The 17,500-nt window shown below is 32.8% G+C and overlaps 1 protein-coding gene across 1 annotated transcript in view; it reads left to right on the top strand.

Moving 5' to 3' along the window:
- LOC137643533 (tyrosine-protein kinase Dnt-like) overlaps nucleotides 1-17,500 on the top strand; it is a 138,415-nt gene that overhangs the window by 115,295 nt on the left and 5,620 nt on the right. The window contains exons 3-5 of the mRNA XM_068376278.1: nucleotides 11,814-12,069; nucleotides 14,297-14,477; nucleotides 17,143-17,500. The exon at nucleotides 17,143-17,500 is cut by the window's right edge and continues 15 nt beyond it. Of these exons, the coding sequence (XP_068232379.1) occupies nucleotides 11,814-12,069; nucleotides 14,297-14,477; nucleotides 17,143-17,500 (795 nt within the window). The remainder of the gene's footprint in view (nucleotides 1-11,813; nucleotides 12,070-14,296; nucleotides 14,478-17,142) is intronic.

The raw sequence follows: 17,500 nt of genomic DNA, 5'->3' as shown, positions 1-17,500 counted from the left end.
AGATATTTATATTTTCGAAATACATTATTCTATGGATATTCACATTGATTGTTACACACACGTGTGTGATGTTTATCCTATAGACCCAAAACAACAAATATGGGTTTATCCCCATGTGACTTTTAGTTCCACTGGAAAAAAATCTTACTTTTTCTACAAACGTAATTGGAAAAGCAAGATGATATAAGCCCAAGGGGTCCAACAGGAAAAAAATAGCCCAGTGAGGAAAGGAAACAAGGAACAGAACTACAAGAAAATTAACAAACAATCAAAACAAAATATACTAAGAAAAACAACAACATACGTCGAAATACATTATTCTATTGATATTTACATTGATTATTACACATACTTCTGTGTGATGGTTTTCCCCTAGACCTAAGAGAACAAATGCGGGCTTATCCCTATGCCATGTGACGTTAGTTCCTCTGAAGCCAAGCGATCTCGTACCAGCTTATCTCTGTGACTGTTTGTGCATTGTTTGGTTAAGCTTGAATGCCTCGAAAACAAAAGCTAATTAATTTATGAGAAAGAGCATTAACTACTTCCCAAATAGAACCCACCTAAATTTGATTTCCTATGTGTGTTTATATAATTTCTTTAAGAGCACAAATTGGTAAGAAATAGTATATTCAAGAAGTAAAGGGTTTAAGAAAATTATCTGAATTGTGTGCGGCAACTCACTGAATATCTGTGATAGAGAAACAGTAATGACAAAGAAGGTTTGACCTCTGCAAGCTACATCAGAGGTTTATTAAAAATCTATGTTAATTGATAATTTTTCATCATGAAATAGGATGATAAAATAAATGAGATTTAGAGGAAGACATATAAACTTGAAAAAGGGAGCGATATATTACTTGCGTTTTCGATAATTAAACGTCAAAGATATAGGCTTCAAAGTTATATTATTATTTTTTTTTTTTTTTTTTTTTCAATATAGCTAATTCATAACATGGAAACTTTATGTGCTACTTTTTACGGCAAACCACAGTTTTGTTCATATTAAACGTAACTAGTTAAATTTCTTCAATCTCTCCTGATATAAACCAATTTCCTGGGTCTTAAAATTGCAGGTCGTATAATAACTTTGAAGGTATTACAATGTCTTGGTTAGATAAACTAGGAGAGGAAGAGAAAAGCTATGTTCCCTAATTAACTAATTAAAATAATGAATTCTTTTTATATCAATATTTATAATTGATATACGATTGTCGTACGATTTTATTCTTACAGAAAATTTCAGTAATAATAACATTAGGGTCAATGTGTTCTTGACTATGTATTAAGTGAAAGTTCATTGTGAAGTGCCTACCATTTAAAATATTTCACTTCAATTGTTCCTTATTTCTCCTATCGTTTATTCATTTCCTTATTTCCTATTCTTCACTTGGCTATTTTTCCCTGTTGAAGCGCTTGGGCTTATAGCATCTTGGTTTTCCAACTAGGTTTCTAGCTTAGCTTGTAATAATAATAATAATAATAATAATAATAATAATAATAATAATAATAATAATAATAATAATAATAATAATAATAATAATAATAAGAGCCTTTTCGACTCCCAATAACTGGTTACTGTTACTTATTCGTTCACTGATGAACTATGGATAAACCGTTTTTTATCTATTATATATCCAAAAACAATTATTATTATGCAATTTAGATTTTTAATTCTTGATGAGTGAATTAGTTCATTCGTGATCTGTTTATATGCAGGCGCCGAAACAGCATTCATCCTAGATGTTGTCAAGCTTCTATACCAATACATTGTGCAATTTGGCATTGTTAATTCAGTTATTTGTGTTGCAGTTGAATCGGTAGTTAATTCAATTATTTGTTTTGCAGTTTAATCGGTAGTTAATTCAGTTATTTGTGTTGTAGTTGAATCGGTAGTTAATTCAGTTATTTGTGTTGTAGTTGAATCGGTAGTTAATTCAGGTATTTGTGTTGTAGTTGAATCGGTAGTTAATTCAGTTATTTGTGTTGTAGTTGAATCGGTAGTTAATTCAGTTATTTATGTTGTAGTTGAATCGGTAGTTAATTCAGTTATTTATGTTGTAGTTGAATCGGTAGTTAATTCAGTTATTTATGTTGTAGTTGAATCGGTAGTTAATTCAGTTATTTGTGTTGTAGTTGAATCGGTAGTTAATTCAGTTACTTGTGTTGTAGTTGATTCAGTAGAACTTCAAAAGTTCAAATTTACAGCAAATGTTTTTATGTTGAACAGGCTGATATAGGTCTTTTTTCATAGTTTATACATCAAATATCTGTTTAGATGTTGTTACTGTATTTAAAATATTTTTTTTCAATTGCTTAATATTTCTCATATGGTTTATTTATTTCCTTATTTCCTTTCCTCACTGGGCTATTTTTTCCTGTTGGAGCCCTTAGCCTTATAGCAACTTGATTTTCCAGCTAAGGTCGTAGCTTAGCTAATAATAATAATAATAATAATAATAATAATAATAATAATAATAATAATAATAATAATAATAATAATAAAATTTACAAAATCCCAAGAAATTTACGCGGAACGCCCTTTATTTTTGTATATTCATATCATAACGTTATGTTAGTTTGCTCTTTTTTTCTTTCTTTTTTTTTTTCTTTACTAAAGAATGTCCGCAACAAAGGACTTCTAAGTTTCAGCAGGATTCTGTTTCGGTCACAAGAAATAAAGCCACATCATCTGGTACATTAATTTGCACTTGAGCACGTAAATACTGGTGTGTGTACAGCTCGCGTCTCTTATTATCTAGAGCATAAACATGAACACTGTGACTCACAACATAACTTTAATGTAGATAGAACACTTTTTTATCTTTTCCTGAGAAAGTTAGCTAATTTTTTTATTAATAGAAAGTTTTCTTTTATACAAATATAAATAATGCTTTATACGTACGATGATTTTGGATGTTATAATTTCAGTATTATTTTTTCTCTGAAGATATGCATATGCAGTTTGTAATTTTTTATTCCTTAGAGTATTTCTTTCTATGAATAGAAAGTTTATTTTTATTCAAATATAAATAATACTTCATACCTGCGATGATTTTGGATCTTATAATTTCAATACTATTTTTTCTTTGAAGAAATGCATATATAGATTGTAATTTTTCATTCCTGATAGTATTTGATAATATCAGTTTCCTATTATTTCTTCATTTACATTAATGTTACTTTTTACATTAGTGCAAGTTTCGGTATATGGTGTTTTATCTCTCCGTATATGTTTAAGCAATCCTTTTCTTACCATTTGGTGCCTGAAGTACGTGAAATTTAAAGGTCTTTGAGTATTCCGTTTTATTCATGAGACCAGCTATCCTGGAGATAGCCTCCAAAGGTCACTTTCGTTTAAGAGATGGGAAAATAATGAGTTAACATTTCGCGTCGCTTTGATTATTCGTTTAAGCTACACCTTACAGAAATAGAATGATTTCAAAATCTATTTGCTTCAGTTTGGAAAAGAGATGATCTGCTGTAGCTGAAATATGAGGAAACTTATAGTCTTATGTCTAAGCCTTTTTTTTTTTTTTTTTTTTTTTTTTTTTTTTTTTTTTTTTTTTTTTTTTTGCACTCGCCTAGTGATCCCCTTTGTGTCCTGCATAGCCGGTATAACTCAGGATGAGGTACGCAGCAGTAACTAGGATTAAAGCCGTCAGGGTTATTTACTCTGAGGGCCACTCTTGAAAAACCCAAAACTCATAAGGCCACTTTTATATATATATATATATATATATATATATATATATATATATATATATATATATATATATATATATATATATATATATATATATATATATATATATATATATATATTTAAAAGCTTGAATATATTTGACTCAGAATTTAGAAATAATTATTGGCAAGGAATTATTTCAGAAGAATTAAAAGAAATATTTTTCTCTAGCTGGCCATTTCAAAATCAAACGGGCCACTTTTGGCCCATGGGCATGGCCTTGGACTGCCATGTCTAGGTGATCCTACAGTAGAATTAGCCCTAGTTTAATCCCAAACGATAGAATGGCTCAGAAGACCGAAGATGTCTTAACTACGGCACTTGAGAAATATAACATTGTGATAAGTTGTGGCGGAATGTTAGAAACGTCCCTACCTGGGGTTCGAGTCTCGCTCAAGCTTGGTAGTTTCTTTTCGTGTCTGCATCCGCACTATCTTTGTGAGCTAAGGATTATAGTTTTGAGGGAGCCCCTATAGGTCTACCTGCTGACATCAGTAGCCATTGCCTGGCCCTATTTGGTCCTAGCCTATGTGGAGAGAGGGTTTTTGCTCTGATCACATGTATATATGGCCAGTCCCTAGGGCATTGTCAATGTCCCTGGCCTCAACTATTCATGAGTGGCCTTTAAACCTTTAAACCTTAAGTGGTGACATAACTATAAAGATACAAATGGTGTAAGCACTTGAAGTTATGTGACACAGAATATAAAGAATTTATCCTTTATTTTCTTCTGTCGAACAATTTTAGAGATTGAACTGTCAGTAATAACGCCAAAATCATGATGATGACATAGGAAATCCTTTGTCATCTCAAAATACCATTCATCTATTATCAGCTTGTCATTCTAAGTGGTTCCAGAAGTGGGCCAATAATAAGAAAATCGTCGTTGATGTTATTGATTTTAGGGGGATTTTTTCATGTCAAAGATATATCATATTATTTGTCGTGGAACGGGAAGTTAATTTCATGCGTCGTTTCTTTAGCAGATCATCCAAGTTGGTTTGGCTGTCGTAAGAATTTGTCTTATCATCCTTATTTTCGGTTGTGGGATTAAGTTGTCTCGGTATATGCATAAAACTCCCTTATGGTTTTTGACAGTGGTATTTTATTATTATTATTATTATTATTATTATTATTGTTGTTGTTGTTGTTGTTGTTATTATTGATTTCCCAACGCCGGGTACATTACATATGATTCCACCTGTCCAAAATTCTCTTACATTTTCGATGGGAGTTTTGGATGTGTTAAAGATGGGGGACTGGAATACTCGCCAGATGTCTTCATCTGTTTTAAACCATTTAAACAAAAACAGTATTGTGGTCATGCTAGTACTAGCAGTAATATCAATGCCCTGAATAGAATAGATGTGTAACTTTATTTAGCGACAATAATATTCTTTACAATTTAAAACAAAAAAAAAAAATATTTAAGAACATTGTAATTTAAATCTACTAGACGTCAGTGTTGCGTGCAAAATGTTTCCTGCTCTCTCTTGAATACTGTTCTCGTGACTGTATTTGAGCATCTAGTTAAATCTTATCTACATGGCAAGGCTGTTCTTTAGTCATGGTCTTGTTCTTTAAGAATGGTTATTACAAATATGCTGATTGGGATCAGACTGGATAATTTTCGAGAAGATTATCCAATTCTCTCAGAAGCTTGTATTCAGGAAAAGTATTCTTGACTGATTGGTATAGCAAGAGGTAACTGTGTTCATAATCTCTCTCTCTCTCTCTCTCTCTCTCTCTCTCTCTCTCTCTCTCTCTCTCTCTCTCTCTCTTGTGCAACCTTCAGGGAAGACATTGACTGAAGATAGGTTAAAATAAAAACATGTGCAGTAACCGGGATTACCATAATAACAACAAAGACTATTTTGAAAACCACAATGAAAAGGAGTATTTTTTAAAATTAATATAAAGATAGTTTCCTGAGGGATACTTTCAACATATATGAATATATTTACCAAGCTTTTAAATATGTAAATTAGCTAGCAGATGCCATTGTTTTAGTAGTAGTAGTAGTAGTAGTAGTAGTAGAGAGAGAGAGAGAGAGAGAGAGAGAGAGAGAGAGAGAGAGAGAGAGAGAGAGAGAGAGAGAGCAAAGATCTGGCAGTTATTTTATCATTCTGGAAAAGTTTTAAACAAGTTTAGAGGCTTGCAATGAGTGCATGTTGTTTTGTAGCCAGTGATTTTAGACATCTGAAAGCATTGAAACGTCTCAGAGGCTGGGCAGTAAGTTAATAAATTTTGATGATTGAAATTTCTACAGATTTCTTCTTATTACTGCCGATAATGTGTTTAATATAATAAATAATCTTGATTACAAACTTTCTTCAAATACAAAACTAAAGATTAAAATACAAAACGGAATATTACAATACAAACCGAAATGTTAAAATTGAAAGTTTTTGTTCCCTTATTTTATCAACGTTATCAACAAACATTCATAGGAAAAACACTTTTAATTTACATTATACAGAACGACCTGAATGTGATTAAAACGTCAATTTCTTACAGTATATTCAATTGAATATATAACAATAGAAATTCACCATCTTTTTGCCCGCACTACATTCCTTTTTTGCTATTTCCTTTTTTTTCTCCTTACCTCTGTACAGGAAGTTGCTCTCAACAACCAGCAATTATCACTTCATTGCCCTGGCAGTCCGCTTCCGCCCCACAGATCCCCGAAACACGAACCCCATTTTCCAGGAGACAATTGATTCCCCCTTTCTTTTGAATCCTTGCTTTATGTTTGACCGATTTTGTTTTCTATTCATTTTGTTTTTGTAGGATTTCGGTGGTTTTCGTACATCACATCTCTTTTTTTTTATTTTCTTATATATATTCCGCTTTTATTGAAATCCATGTAATTTTCTAATAAGATTCTAATGTGATTAGCCTATCATAATTTTCATTCATTCTTACTTTATTTTATATTCCAATTATATTTTGAATACTTTATTGACCGCAGAATACCATCCTTACTTCATTTCATTTCAATGATATTTCGAATAGATTTTGGACCGCAGAATGCAAGTAAATTCTCACCGATTATAATATTGTAATTGCCAACTTTTTTTTTCGATTTTCCAGATTTTTCTTTTTAATAATTACTAGATTGCATAACTAGCTATAAATTTCCTGATATTAAAGCCATTTTAATATTAGAAGACACCCTTTTTCTATAGACTCGTAAATATTCTGATTATTTTGTTGGAAATTTTACATAGTTGTTTTTAAAAAATGGCAATATTTCATATTTCGCAAATCATTCGAGCTTGACTGTTACTATTTGAGAGGATTCTTTGCATAATTCAAAGACAAGTAGTTAAAATCCGCCTAAAATTACAAATGAGTGTAGCCTTTGAATATTTGTAGTATTTACATATAAATTTTTAGGAACCTCAGAAATATAGCCATAATATACTTTATTTACATCAACAAATTCCCAGCATTGAAGATACTCAAAACTTAAAATACTTCATAATAGAATTTCTACAAAGTATGACATAAAACAGCAGGCGTCTTAGAGCAAAATGTGTTTAAACGAAAAGAATTTTTAAAAGATGAAGTATCTAGAGGTACGAGATATGTTTTCATCCCCTATATCTCTGCAACTCTCCTCCCAGTCTATACTTTACCATTGTTTCAAGCATATGTTCACTCAATAAGAGTTTAAATTAAGCATATATGTTAAGCAATAAAGTATGGGAAAGATGGAGTCGGGTTCCCACGCAAAATTACTGGGCAATCTCACAGAGATTTTTCTGGGATGGAAAAAGCCAGAATAATAACGCTCATGACGATGTTGATGACAATGATCAGGATGAAAGTAGTTATTAGCAGAGAGAGAGAGAGAGAGAGAGAGAGAGAGAGAGAGAGAGAGAGAGAGAGAGAGAGAGAGATAATTGACATATTAAACCGGAGACATGGTAAAGAATTACCAACCACACGACCGGTCCACAGACGAAGGAGATCGAAGAACCGCAGACTGAAACATTACACGTCTCTGAAGCGCTTCATTTAATCCCTGGCAAGATGAGATGAGTAAAAGGTTATAAGTGATTGGAGTGCGCCTTTTTTATTTATTATATTTTTTTTATAAATTCCGTATTTTTTTTTTTTTTTTTTTCTTTTTTTTTTTTTTTTTTTTTTTTTTTTTTTTTGTCTGCGGTTGCAGCAGCTGCCTGTCTCTTTCGTATAACTGAATAACTGATGGTTTCCTGTAGCTGACATAAAATGATATTCTAATGTTTTTTTTATCAGATATATTACTGAAATAGGGACAGGATTTTGTACACGTAAACTTAACGATAATCTCAGATGATTGAAATACCTTTTGATGAAATATAAAATCTCACTTTCGGAAACGTTCCTCGTGTAATTAAATCTTAATAGAGTGAAATCAATATCCTTGATACTTTTTTAATCGAATTTTAATGAAAATTGTATTTTGTATTCTCATTAAATGCAAAACTGTTAATATGTATATCATTTAATGCAATTATCAATATTTATTGAATCAAAATGAAAAGAGCACAAGATTTTTCACTAACTTATATGTTTGGATGATGGAAAAGATTATAGAAATTCTTTTAAAACTTCCAAAAGTGTGGGAATATTACTTATCAACGCCTGCAACTTTTTTTTTTTCATCTTTTATCATAAAAATACAATCACATTTTATCAATTTAAATTATATATTTGCGCAATTATTCTATTATCAAAATATAAAAAAAATATAAATATAAACTTAAGCAGTATTTTGCAAAAAAAAAAAAAATCGGGTTAAAATTTAATTTTATTTATTTTTTATTTTTTTTTTTGGGGGGGAGGGCAAACTTAAATATATTGCCTTATACTTACATCCTTTGCGTTTCTAATTTCTTATATATTGCTTTTATACCTACATTTAATATACATCGCTTGTGATTCCAATTTTTTAATAAGTTTTTGAGAAAAACTAAGATAAAGACAAGAGTACGATAAGGACAAATCACCCTGACAACATCCTTTGTGATTCCAATTTCTTCTCTGAAGAAAAGCTAAGATAAAGACAGGAGTACGATAAGGACAAATCACCCTGACAGCATCCTTTGTGATTCCAATTTCTTCTCTGAAGAAAAGCTAAGATAAAGACAGGAGTACGATAAGGACAAATCACCCTGACAGCATCCTTTGTGATTCCAATTTCTTCTCTGAAGAAAAGCTAAGATAAAGACAGGAGTACGATAAGGACAAATCACCCTGACAGCATCCTTTGTGATTCCAATTTCTTCTCTGAAGAAAAGCTAAGATAAAGACAGGAGTACGATAAGGACAAATCACCCTGACAGCATCCTTTGTGATTCCAATTTCTTCTCTGAAGAAAAGCTAAGATAAAGACAGGAGTACGATAAGGACAAATCACCCTGACAGCATCCTTTGTGATTCCAATTTCTTCTCTGAAGAAAAGCTAAGATAAAGACAGGAGTACGATAAGGACAAATCACCCTGACAACATCCTTTGTGATTCCAATTTCTTCTCTGAAGAAAAGCTAAGATAAAGACAGGAGTACGATAAGGACAAATCACTCTGACAGCATCCTTTGTGATTCCAATTTCTTCTCTGAAGAAAAGCTAAGATAAAGACAGGAGTACGATAAGGACAAATCACCCTGACAGCATCCTTTGTGATTCCAATTTCTTCTCTGAAGAAAAGCTAAGATAAAGACAGGAGTACGATAAGGACAAATCACCCTGACAGCATCCTTTGTGATTCCAATTTCTTCTCTGAAGAAAAGCTAAGATAAAGACAGGAGTACGATAAGGACAAATCACCCTGACAACATCCTTTGTGATTCCAATTTCTTCTCTGAAGAAAAGCTAAGATAAAGACAGGAGTACGATAAGGACAAATCACCCTGACAACATCCTTTGTGATTCCAATTTCTTCTCTGAAGAAAAGCTAAGATAAAGACAGGAGTACGATAAGGACAAATCACCCTGACAGCATCCTTTGTGATTCCAATTTCTTCTCTGAAGAAAAGCTAAGATAAAGACAGGAGTACGATAAGGACAAATCACCCTGACAACATCCTTTGTGATTCCAATTTCTTCTTTGAAGAAAAGCTAAGATAAAGACAGAAGTACAATAAGGACAAATTGCTCACACAGAAAAAAAAAAAAAAATAAGACTTTGCCATCAGATCGGAAGCGAATCGTTTATCTTATCTCCGCAACGCTGACACCGACGACAGGCGTTGACGAAACATGAAGTCAGCTGACGAGGTGATCACGTGGTTTATGACACTAGCGGTTATTATCGTGAATAATGATTGACTAGTTTACAGCTCGTTGCACCTGTTTGCTATGCGTGGCTTGCGGAACGCTGCTCTCTCGATTAAAAGAGAAAATTAAGTAGGGATTTAAAGGCAAAGTTGAATACCGATTGAAAGTTAATGCTCGAATTTTTTTTTAGATTTTTTGGATATAATTATATTTTAATTTTTTCAGTAATTATTTATCCTTTTTTGCAAATGGGTAGTATCAATAAGGAGTTTTTACATCAACAATTTAGGGAATTCTTTAAATGATACTGTTAGGCTGCTATTCTATGTACAATTTTATATATATTTATATATTTTTTTTCTTTTGCATTTAGGTAGGACTATTATTGCGTTTTTACATCAACAAATGTAAAGGCTCCCATTATATGTGTGGGCTTTTAGAAAAAAAAATTTCGCAATTAGGCAAGGTTATTATTGAGTTGTTAAATCAACAAATTAAGGGATTCTTTAGATAATAATTTCAGGTTACCCTAAAGACATCTATGAGAGATATGATCTTCCCTTCAGAAAAACATTTCTTTTTTTCAAATCATTCCTTAATAATTCCTTTTATAAAAAAAAAAAGGGTTAATATAAAGATATGTCCTCTTCACCGCTTTTTTTTTTCTTTACGGGACCGCTTAGGCTTTACCTCGCTCTAGGAGGACCTCACTCACCCCCTTTCCTGGGATTAGTCCCAAAGGTAAGGTCTCCCCTGCTTAAGGGGCATGGGAGTTAACGCAACGTGTTGAATTTCACGCACTGGTGTTTTTATATGGTTTTGTCGTTGTTACGCTCCGAAGTATCGGGGTTGGGGGTAGGAGGCAAAGAAGGGGACCTGGAGGGCTGGGGGGGAAGAGGGAGGAGAAAGGGGGAGGAGGAAGACATATCTGGGTTGAGGGAAAATGGAATTGGAGAATCTAGGGAGCTAGAATGGTAAGGGGAAGGAAGCATTCAGTATATTGGATAGATTGAAAGATAGAAATATTTAGATCAATAGAATAAGATGAGTTTTACTAAAATAAAAAAAGAAGCATTGCGGAAATTAGAACGCATTCAAGTTTGATTAGAAGCGTAAGGAAAGTCTGATGAACGAACGAAGAGAAATCTGAGACGAAATAAAAAAAAAGTTAATGTATATCAAAGGAAGGAATGAGTGACTATCTTAGTCTTGGGCGCGTGAAAGCAAAGAGCAAGTTATTACTGTGAAGAGAGAGAGAGAGAGAGAGAGAGAGAGAGAGAGAGAGAGAGAGAGAGAGAGAGAGAGAGAGAGAGAGAGAGAGTGAATATCTACGTATGGAGTGTTTCAACCGGATGGGGTGCAAATAACCTCTTAGGAGATCCTCTTGTATTGATTGAATGTATTTTAACGGGAATAATAACAACTTTTATTTTTCCTCGATTTTCTTTTTCGTCGCCTGAGATGTGACCATCAGCAGCTGAGTAAGAACATAGAATATTTTATGTATATTCTACGTGTTTGTGCCTGATAGTTTACGCAAGCGTATGTGTATATTATTATCATCAGTACTTGCTAATCTACAACCCTTGTTGGAAAAGCAGGATGCTATAAACCCAGGGGCCCCAACAGGGAAAATATCCCACTGAAAAAAGGAAAAAAGGGAAAATAAAATATTTTGAGAAAAGTAACATCAAAATAGATATTTCGTAGATGAACTATAAAAACTTTGACAAAACAAGATGTAGAGAAATTAGATAGAATAGTGTGCCTTGATAATAACGTTATTTTCTAACAGGTATTATATAACATGGCCCTTTGGATCAACGACACCCAGGCGTACGAGAAGAACCCCCCTTTGGCCACTCCCTTCGTCAACGTCTCTCTGACGGGGCACGTACCCCACTATGTGGACACCTTCGAGCTAGTTCTTCCTTGCACGGGTAGCAGAAGCGCCGAGGTGGACGTCACCTTAAACATCAATGTGACATCGCCGAAGCCGAGGAAACCGCCGACTGTCCTGTACTTTAGGAGGAAGAAAATCTGTCTCGAAGGTAAAGTTGAATTTCATTGAATTTCGAGATATTTTTGTACATACATTTTCAGATTATCTTGCCCTCCTGGTCAGGTAATTTGCATTAAAAAAAAAAAAAATAAATCCTGGAATAATTGTTGGAAGGCATTTACCGTTTTAAAAACTGATATATTAACGTAAAGAAGGGTTATTTCGACCACCAACCTATTAAAAGATATTAACAAAGCAGGGTAAAATTTACGGTCGCCTGTATTTTACTGAAATACGGATAGGAACAGTATAATTTTAACGATAATTTCGGATTATAATAACGATTTTTTTTAACAGTGTATGAGTTTATTAGGGTGCTTGAGTTTATTTGGTTGTTTTTGACGTAAATTGTCTATCAAACTTTGTACTTTATTCTGTATTGAATAATCGTTATTACATTTTACGAGATTTAGCAGCACCTGTCCACCAATACACACAGATATGAATTGAACCATGGGACGGTATACCTCAGTAAAATTATGTTAAAATAATTGAAATCTAATTATTGTATACAGTAAATATTGTTTCTTTCACTATGTGAATTCTTCTAATTCAAAGAAAATACTGGACATGCTGAAAGACAATCAACAGTTTTGACGCCTTTAAAGTCGAATCAAATAAAAAACGAATATGAAAGATAAAAAAGAATTCGGAAGTGATAACCTCGAAATATACATTCAGTCAGAAATATTTCCTGTTCAACATTATAACCCCCTGCATTACGATGTTGCAATCTCTCTCTCTCTCTCTCTCTCTCTCTCTCTCTCTCTCTCTCTCTCTCTCTCTCTCTGCATACTTTCAATCAGATATATTTCCTGTTCAACATTATAATCTTTACATCACGATGTTGAAATCTCTCTCTCTCTCTCTCTCTCTCTCTCTCTCTCTCTCTCTCTCTCTCTCTCTCTCTCTCTAATAGGTTTTGCTACTTCCTGTCTTTGTCCTGGGCATCACTTCACTTACGGTGATTGGATGATTACCTACCGGTTGACCTCTTTGTAAGGTCGACCCTTATGTTTGTTGAGCGTAGCGGACTGAATTGTACGAATTGTACTTATTGAGGTTAATGTAACAAGAATGATAACTATTGAAGGCAAACAACAACTACGGTACTTATTGTTATTCTGGGAATCATAGTTTTTTTTTTCTTTTTTTTTTTTCTTTTTTTTTTTTTGAGATCGACCTTAGCCATTACGGTGCTTGTTGGCAAACTACAGTCTCGGAAGATCCTGCTTTGAAACTCAGTTCTCATAGCAAATGCAATTGCATGTTATTAGGTTTTTGTTCTTATACACAACATCAGGTTATGCTAAACATCTTTTTAAGAGCGACCAGTTATACTGTATATTTTCTTTTTATTTTTTCATCTTTCAAGCCTTGCTGCATATAATTTTCCCATATCTCAATTTCAGTTATTTTCTATATAACTGACTGTTTATGTATTCAGACCTTATGTGGATAGGTCGTATTATAATATAAGTATGCAAAAGTTAAGATAAAAACATGACAGTCAATGGCCTTCTACAGAAAAGTTTTATGAATCTTAAGGTATAGGTATAATTATTGCTTACCCACTGAAGATACTCTTAGTTACTTCCCCCAAAAGGTGAATTTAAATAATGCAGTCTCATCTCGAGACCAGTTATAACAAAAAAATACGCACCCTTAAAGGAGAACTCTCAATATTGTCTTTCATTTAACTGGGATCCCTGATGTTACTGCATTGGATCCATCTCTGGTTGCGGCTGGTGTGGCATATTCTTTAAACATTTTCCTCTTTCCTCAAACAACGACAACACTAAGGTAACCGGAAATTCTTTTTCACTCAAAGGGTTAACTACTACAAAGTTGAAGTAATTGTTCAGGGGCTACTTTCTTCTTGGTAACGGTAAAAGTGACTCCTTAGCTATGGTGAGCAGCTCTTCTAGGAGAACGATACTCCAAATTAAAACCATTGTTACCTAGTCTTGGTTAGTGTACCTCTGTGCCATGGTCTTCCACTGTGTTGAGTTAGAGTTCTCTTGCTAGAGGGTACACTCAGGCATACTATTCTATGTTTCCTTATTTCCTTTCCTAACTGGGCTATTTTCCTTGTTGGAGCCCTTGGGCTTATAGCATCCTTCTTTTCCAACTAGAGTTGTGAAATAACTAATATTAATGATAATAATAATACTTCCCCTTGCAACAATAACTAACAATAACTACTCCCTCTTCAGGAAAAGCAGCGGAGAGATTCGCTCCTCGTCAGGATCCCTCCGAAGAGGAGTCCTCCCTTCCGGTCATCTACTACGTCGTGTCAGTCATCGCCGGAGTGGCCCTCGTCATCATCGTCATCGTTGCAGTTGCTCTGTGTAGAAGAAAGAGGCGCAAGAGAGATGGCGATCGAAGGATGCTGAGGTTAGTTCTCGGAGATGAATCCGATTCTGATCATTTTAAGGATTCGATGTTTGAGGGAGATTTTGATGTCAAACTCTGAGTACTATTAATAATAATAATAATAATAATAATAATAATAATAATAATAATAATAATAATAATAATAATAATAATAATAATAATAATAATAATAAAGCAGATAAGTAGATTAATTGGTCTAAATTATAGTCTTTTGAGAGTTGAAATTAACAATCCGAGATAAAAAAAAATGGCATGATGGGTATTTTATGTCAAACTGTGATTATTATTAGTAGTATAACAGTTATATTAGCATAATAATAATAATAATAATAATAATAATAATAATAATAATAATAATGAAAAGTACCAGGACATACGAATTGAATTGAGAAAGCTATTAAATATGCTGGTAAAATTAGTAATAATAATCATAGGAGCACTAGGGACCATACCTAAGTCATTGCAAAGGAATACTGAGGAGGTAAGAGCCGATAAAGCCCTTGAAACAGCACATTTAGTGTGGAAACCTGGAATTCCACATAATAAACCACAAGTCTCATAGACTTTGAATCATAATATATATATATATATATATATATATATATATATATATATATATATATATATATATATTTATATATATATATATATATATATATACATATATATATATATATGTATGTATGTATATATATATATATATATATATATATATATATATATATATATATATATATATATATATATATATATATATATACATACATACATATATATATATATATGTATATATATATATATATATATATATATATATATATATATATATATATATATTATATATATATATATATATATATATATATATATATATATATATATATATATATACATATATATATATATATATGTATGTATGTATATATATATATATATATATATATATATATATATATATATATATATATATATATATATATATATATAAAGAAGATAAGAAGATTCATTAGTCTAATTTCTACAATCTTGCTCGCTCTAAATATCTATTCCTAAAGGAATGAAGGTGAAAATCTAAAAGAACAATGCTTAAGTAAGAAAATATCAATGGGAACGTATAATAACTTAAGACAGAATGCAAAATATCTGGGAACCTAATGACCCTACAAAGAATCTTAGGTACCAACTTTAGTAAAGAGCAAAGGCATTGCCTCTAGGAGGGTGACTTGCATAATATGTAAGATTTTGAAATCAATATGAATCGAATTTGATATGAAATTCAGGCCTTAAGCCAAGCACTGGGACATCAAAGGCTATTCAGCGGTATATAATGCAAATTAATCAATCATACCCGAACCATCACACCATTTGAAATAATTTTAACCTATAAGATCAATCACACTAATTTCATACAATAACATTTAAATGTGAAATAAGCAGGGATTAAAAAAATTAAATCAATAATTTATAAGATTAATTAAAGATCGTGATATAACCCAATACTCTGTATAATTTCTTTTTTTTTTTTAATTTGCCCTAGTATATCTCTTAAAGGTTTGCCCAGGAGTAAATGTGTCCTCCTCTGAAGATTAAAAACAGGACAATCGACTAAAATAAGTTAGTATTTAATGCCCTTGACAGGTATCACAAAGAAAGGGCCCTGTCTCCCTTCCCCACTCTTCATTAGATAATTGTGGGTTGCATGTGTATGGCCAATGCAGAGTCTAGTTAAAATGATGTCATCCCTTCTCATAGAATTACAAGATGACCATTTACCCACCGAAGGCTGGATTGAGACGAATGAGAACTTGGTCTTAGAACACTGAAAGTAACAAGCTTTGTCTTTTCGCTTTTCGTTGTAAAACGGTTTCTGCTTCTTGCTTCGAAGGAAAACAATGGATGTAAAGTTATTCTGATTCTAAATATATAAAATCAATGTTTGAGACATGGAAAAGGTATAGAGCAAGAGTATGAGTTCGTCGTATGATTTGCATTTGCCTTATCAAGATTTCAGTGTAAGATTGATGGTTCGCATAGTGTCGTATCAGTGAGTCAGTATCTGTGGCGCAGGATATAAAAGTTTTCATAAAACAAATGACATTTTTTCCTATCATTTTTATTAGATTCTCTTATGGACATAATCAGAGGTTTGTTGTAATTTAAGTAATCGATATAGGAGGATTTGATTTAATCTAATATTTTGACGTGACTGTTGATTGGTTAAATTTCTGTGTCTGGATATGATCAAAATTAGATAAATCACAAGAGTAAAGCTTAAGGGCACTGTTTATCATCACTGATTGTTAGGTTACTATCCTTTGAAAGTAGGTTATGCGTTTCGACCAAGAGGTCAGTGAATTTTGACTACTGAATGACAGCAATGTAAACCAGGTTTTAAATTTTCATGTGTTTTCATTTGAAAATGAAATTCAAAAACTAGTTTAAGATGAACTAGTTTTTTATGGAAGTTTCGTAATAAAATTAATTCAAAATACACAAATTAACAATATTATTATGACAAACTAGTTAAGTGCAAATGTGATCAGATTACTATGAAGAATATGATGGTATTAATGTATTATAAACAGTAAATTTATTTCACAATACTTAAATGATCTCTTATTGGAAATATATATATAACCATTTGTCTTACATTCTTCTTCTGAAGTGTTAACAACGGAGCAACCAAAACCGGGAACATGACCAATTCGACCCTGCTGAGAGCACCCACTCCGAACAACAACACCTACACGCTCCCCTCCTCCCTGACGAGCAACTCCTACGCCTCGGTGAGGAAGGTGCCTTCCCCCTTGGGAGCTTCTCAAGGGCCAGTGCACTCCTCGACCAGCGTGTCCCTGACGCAGAGTTACAGGGACAACAACACCCACCATCCCAGCAGGGACGCCAGCAACATGAGCGGAGGAGGCGAGAGCAGCAGCAGCGGCAGGGAGACCTGCCAGTCTTCCAGTTCCCTGAGTCACTCTGAGGTCATTGTGGATCCGTCACACGCGGAGCTGCAAGATAGA

Source organism: Palaemon carinicauda, chromosome 7 (assembly GCF_036898095.1).
Source record: "Palaemon carinicauda isolate YSFRI2023 chromosome 7, ASM3689809v2, whole genome shotgun sequence".
NCBI classification, from domain to species: Eukaryota; Metazoa; Arthropoda; class Malacostraca; order Decapoda; family Palaemonidae; genus Palaemon; species Palaemon carinicauda.
This window is presented reverse-complemented; position numbering and strand designations above follow the sequence as displayed.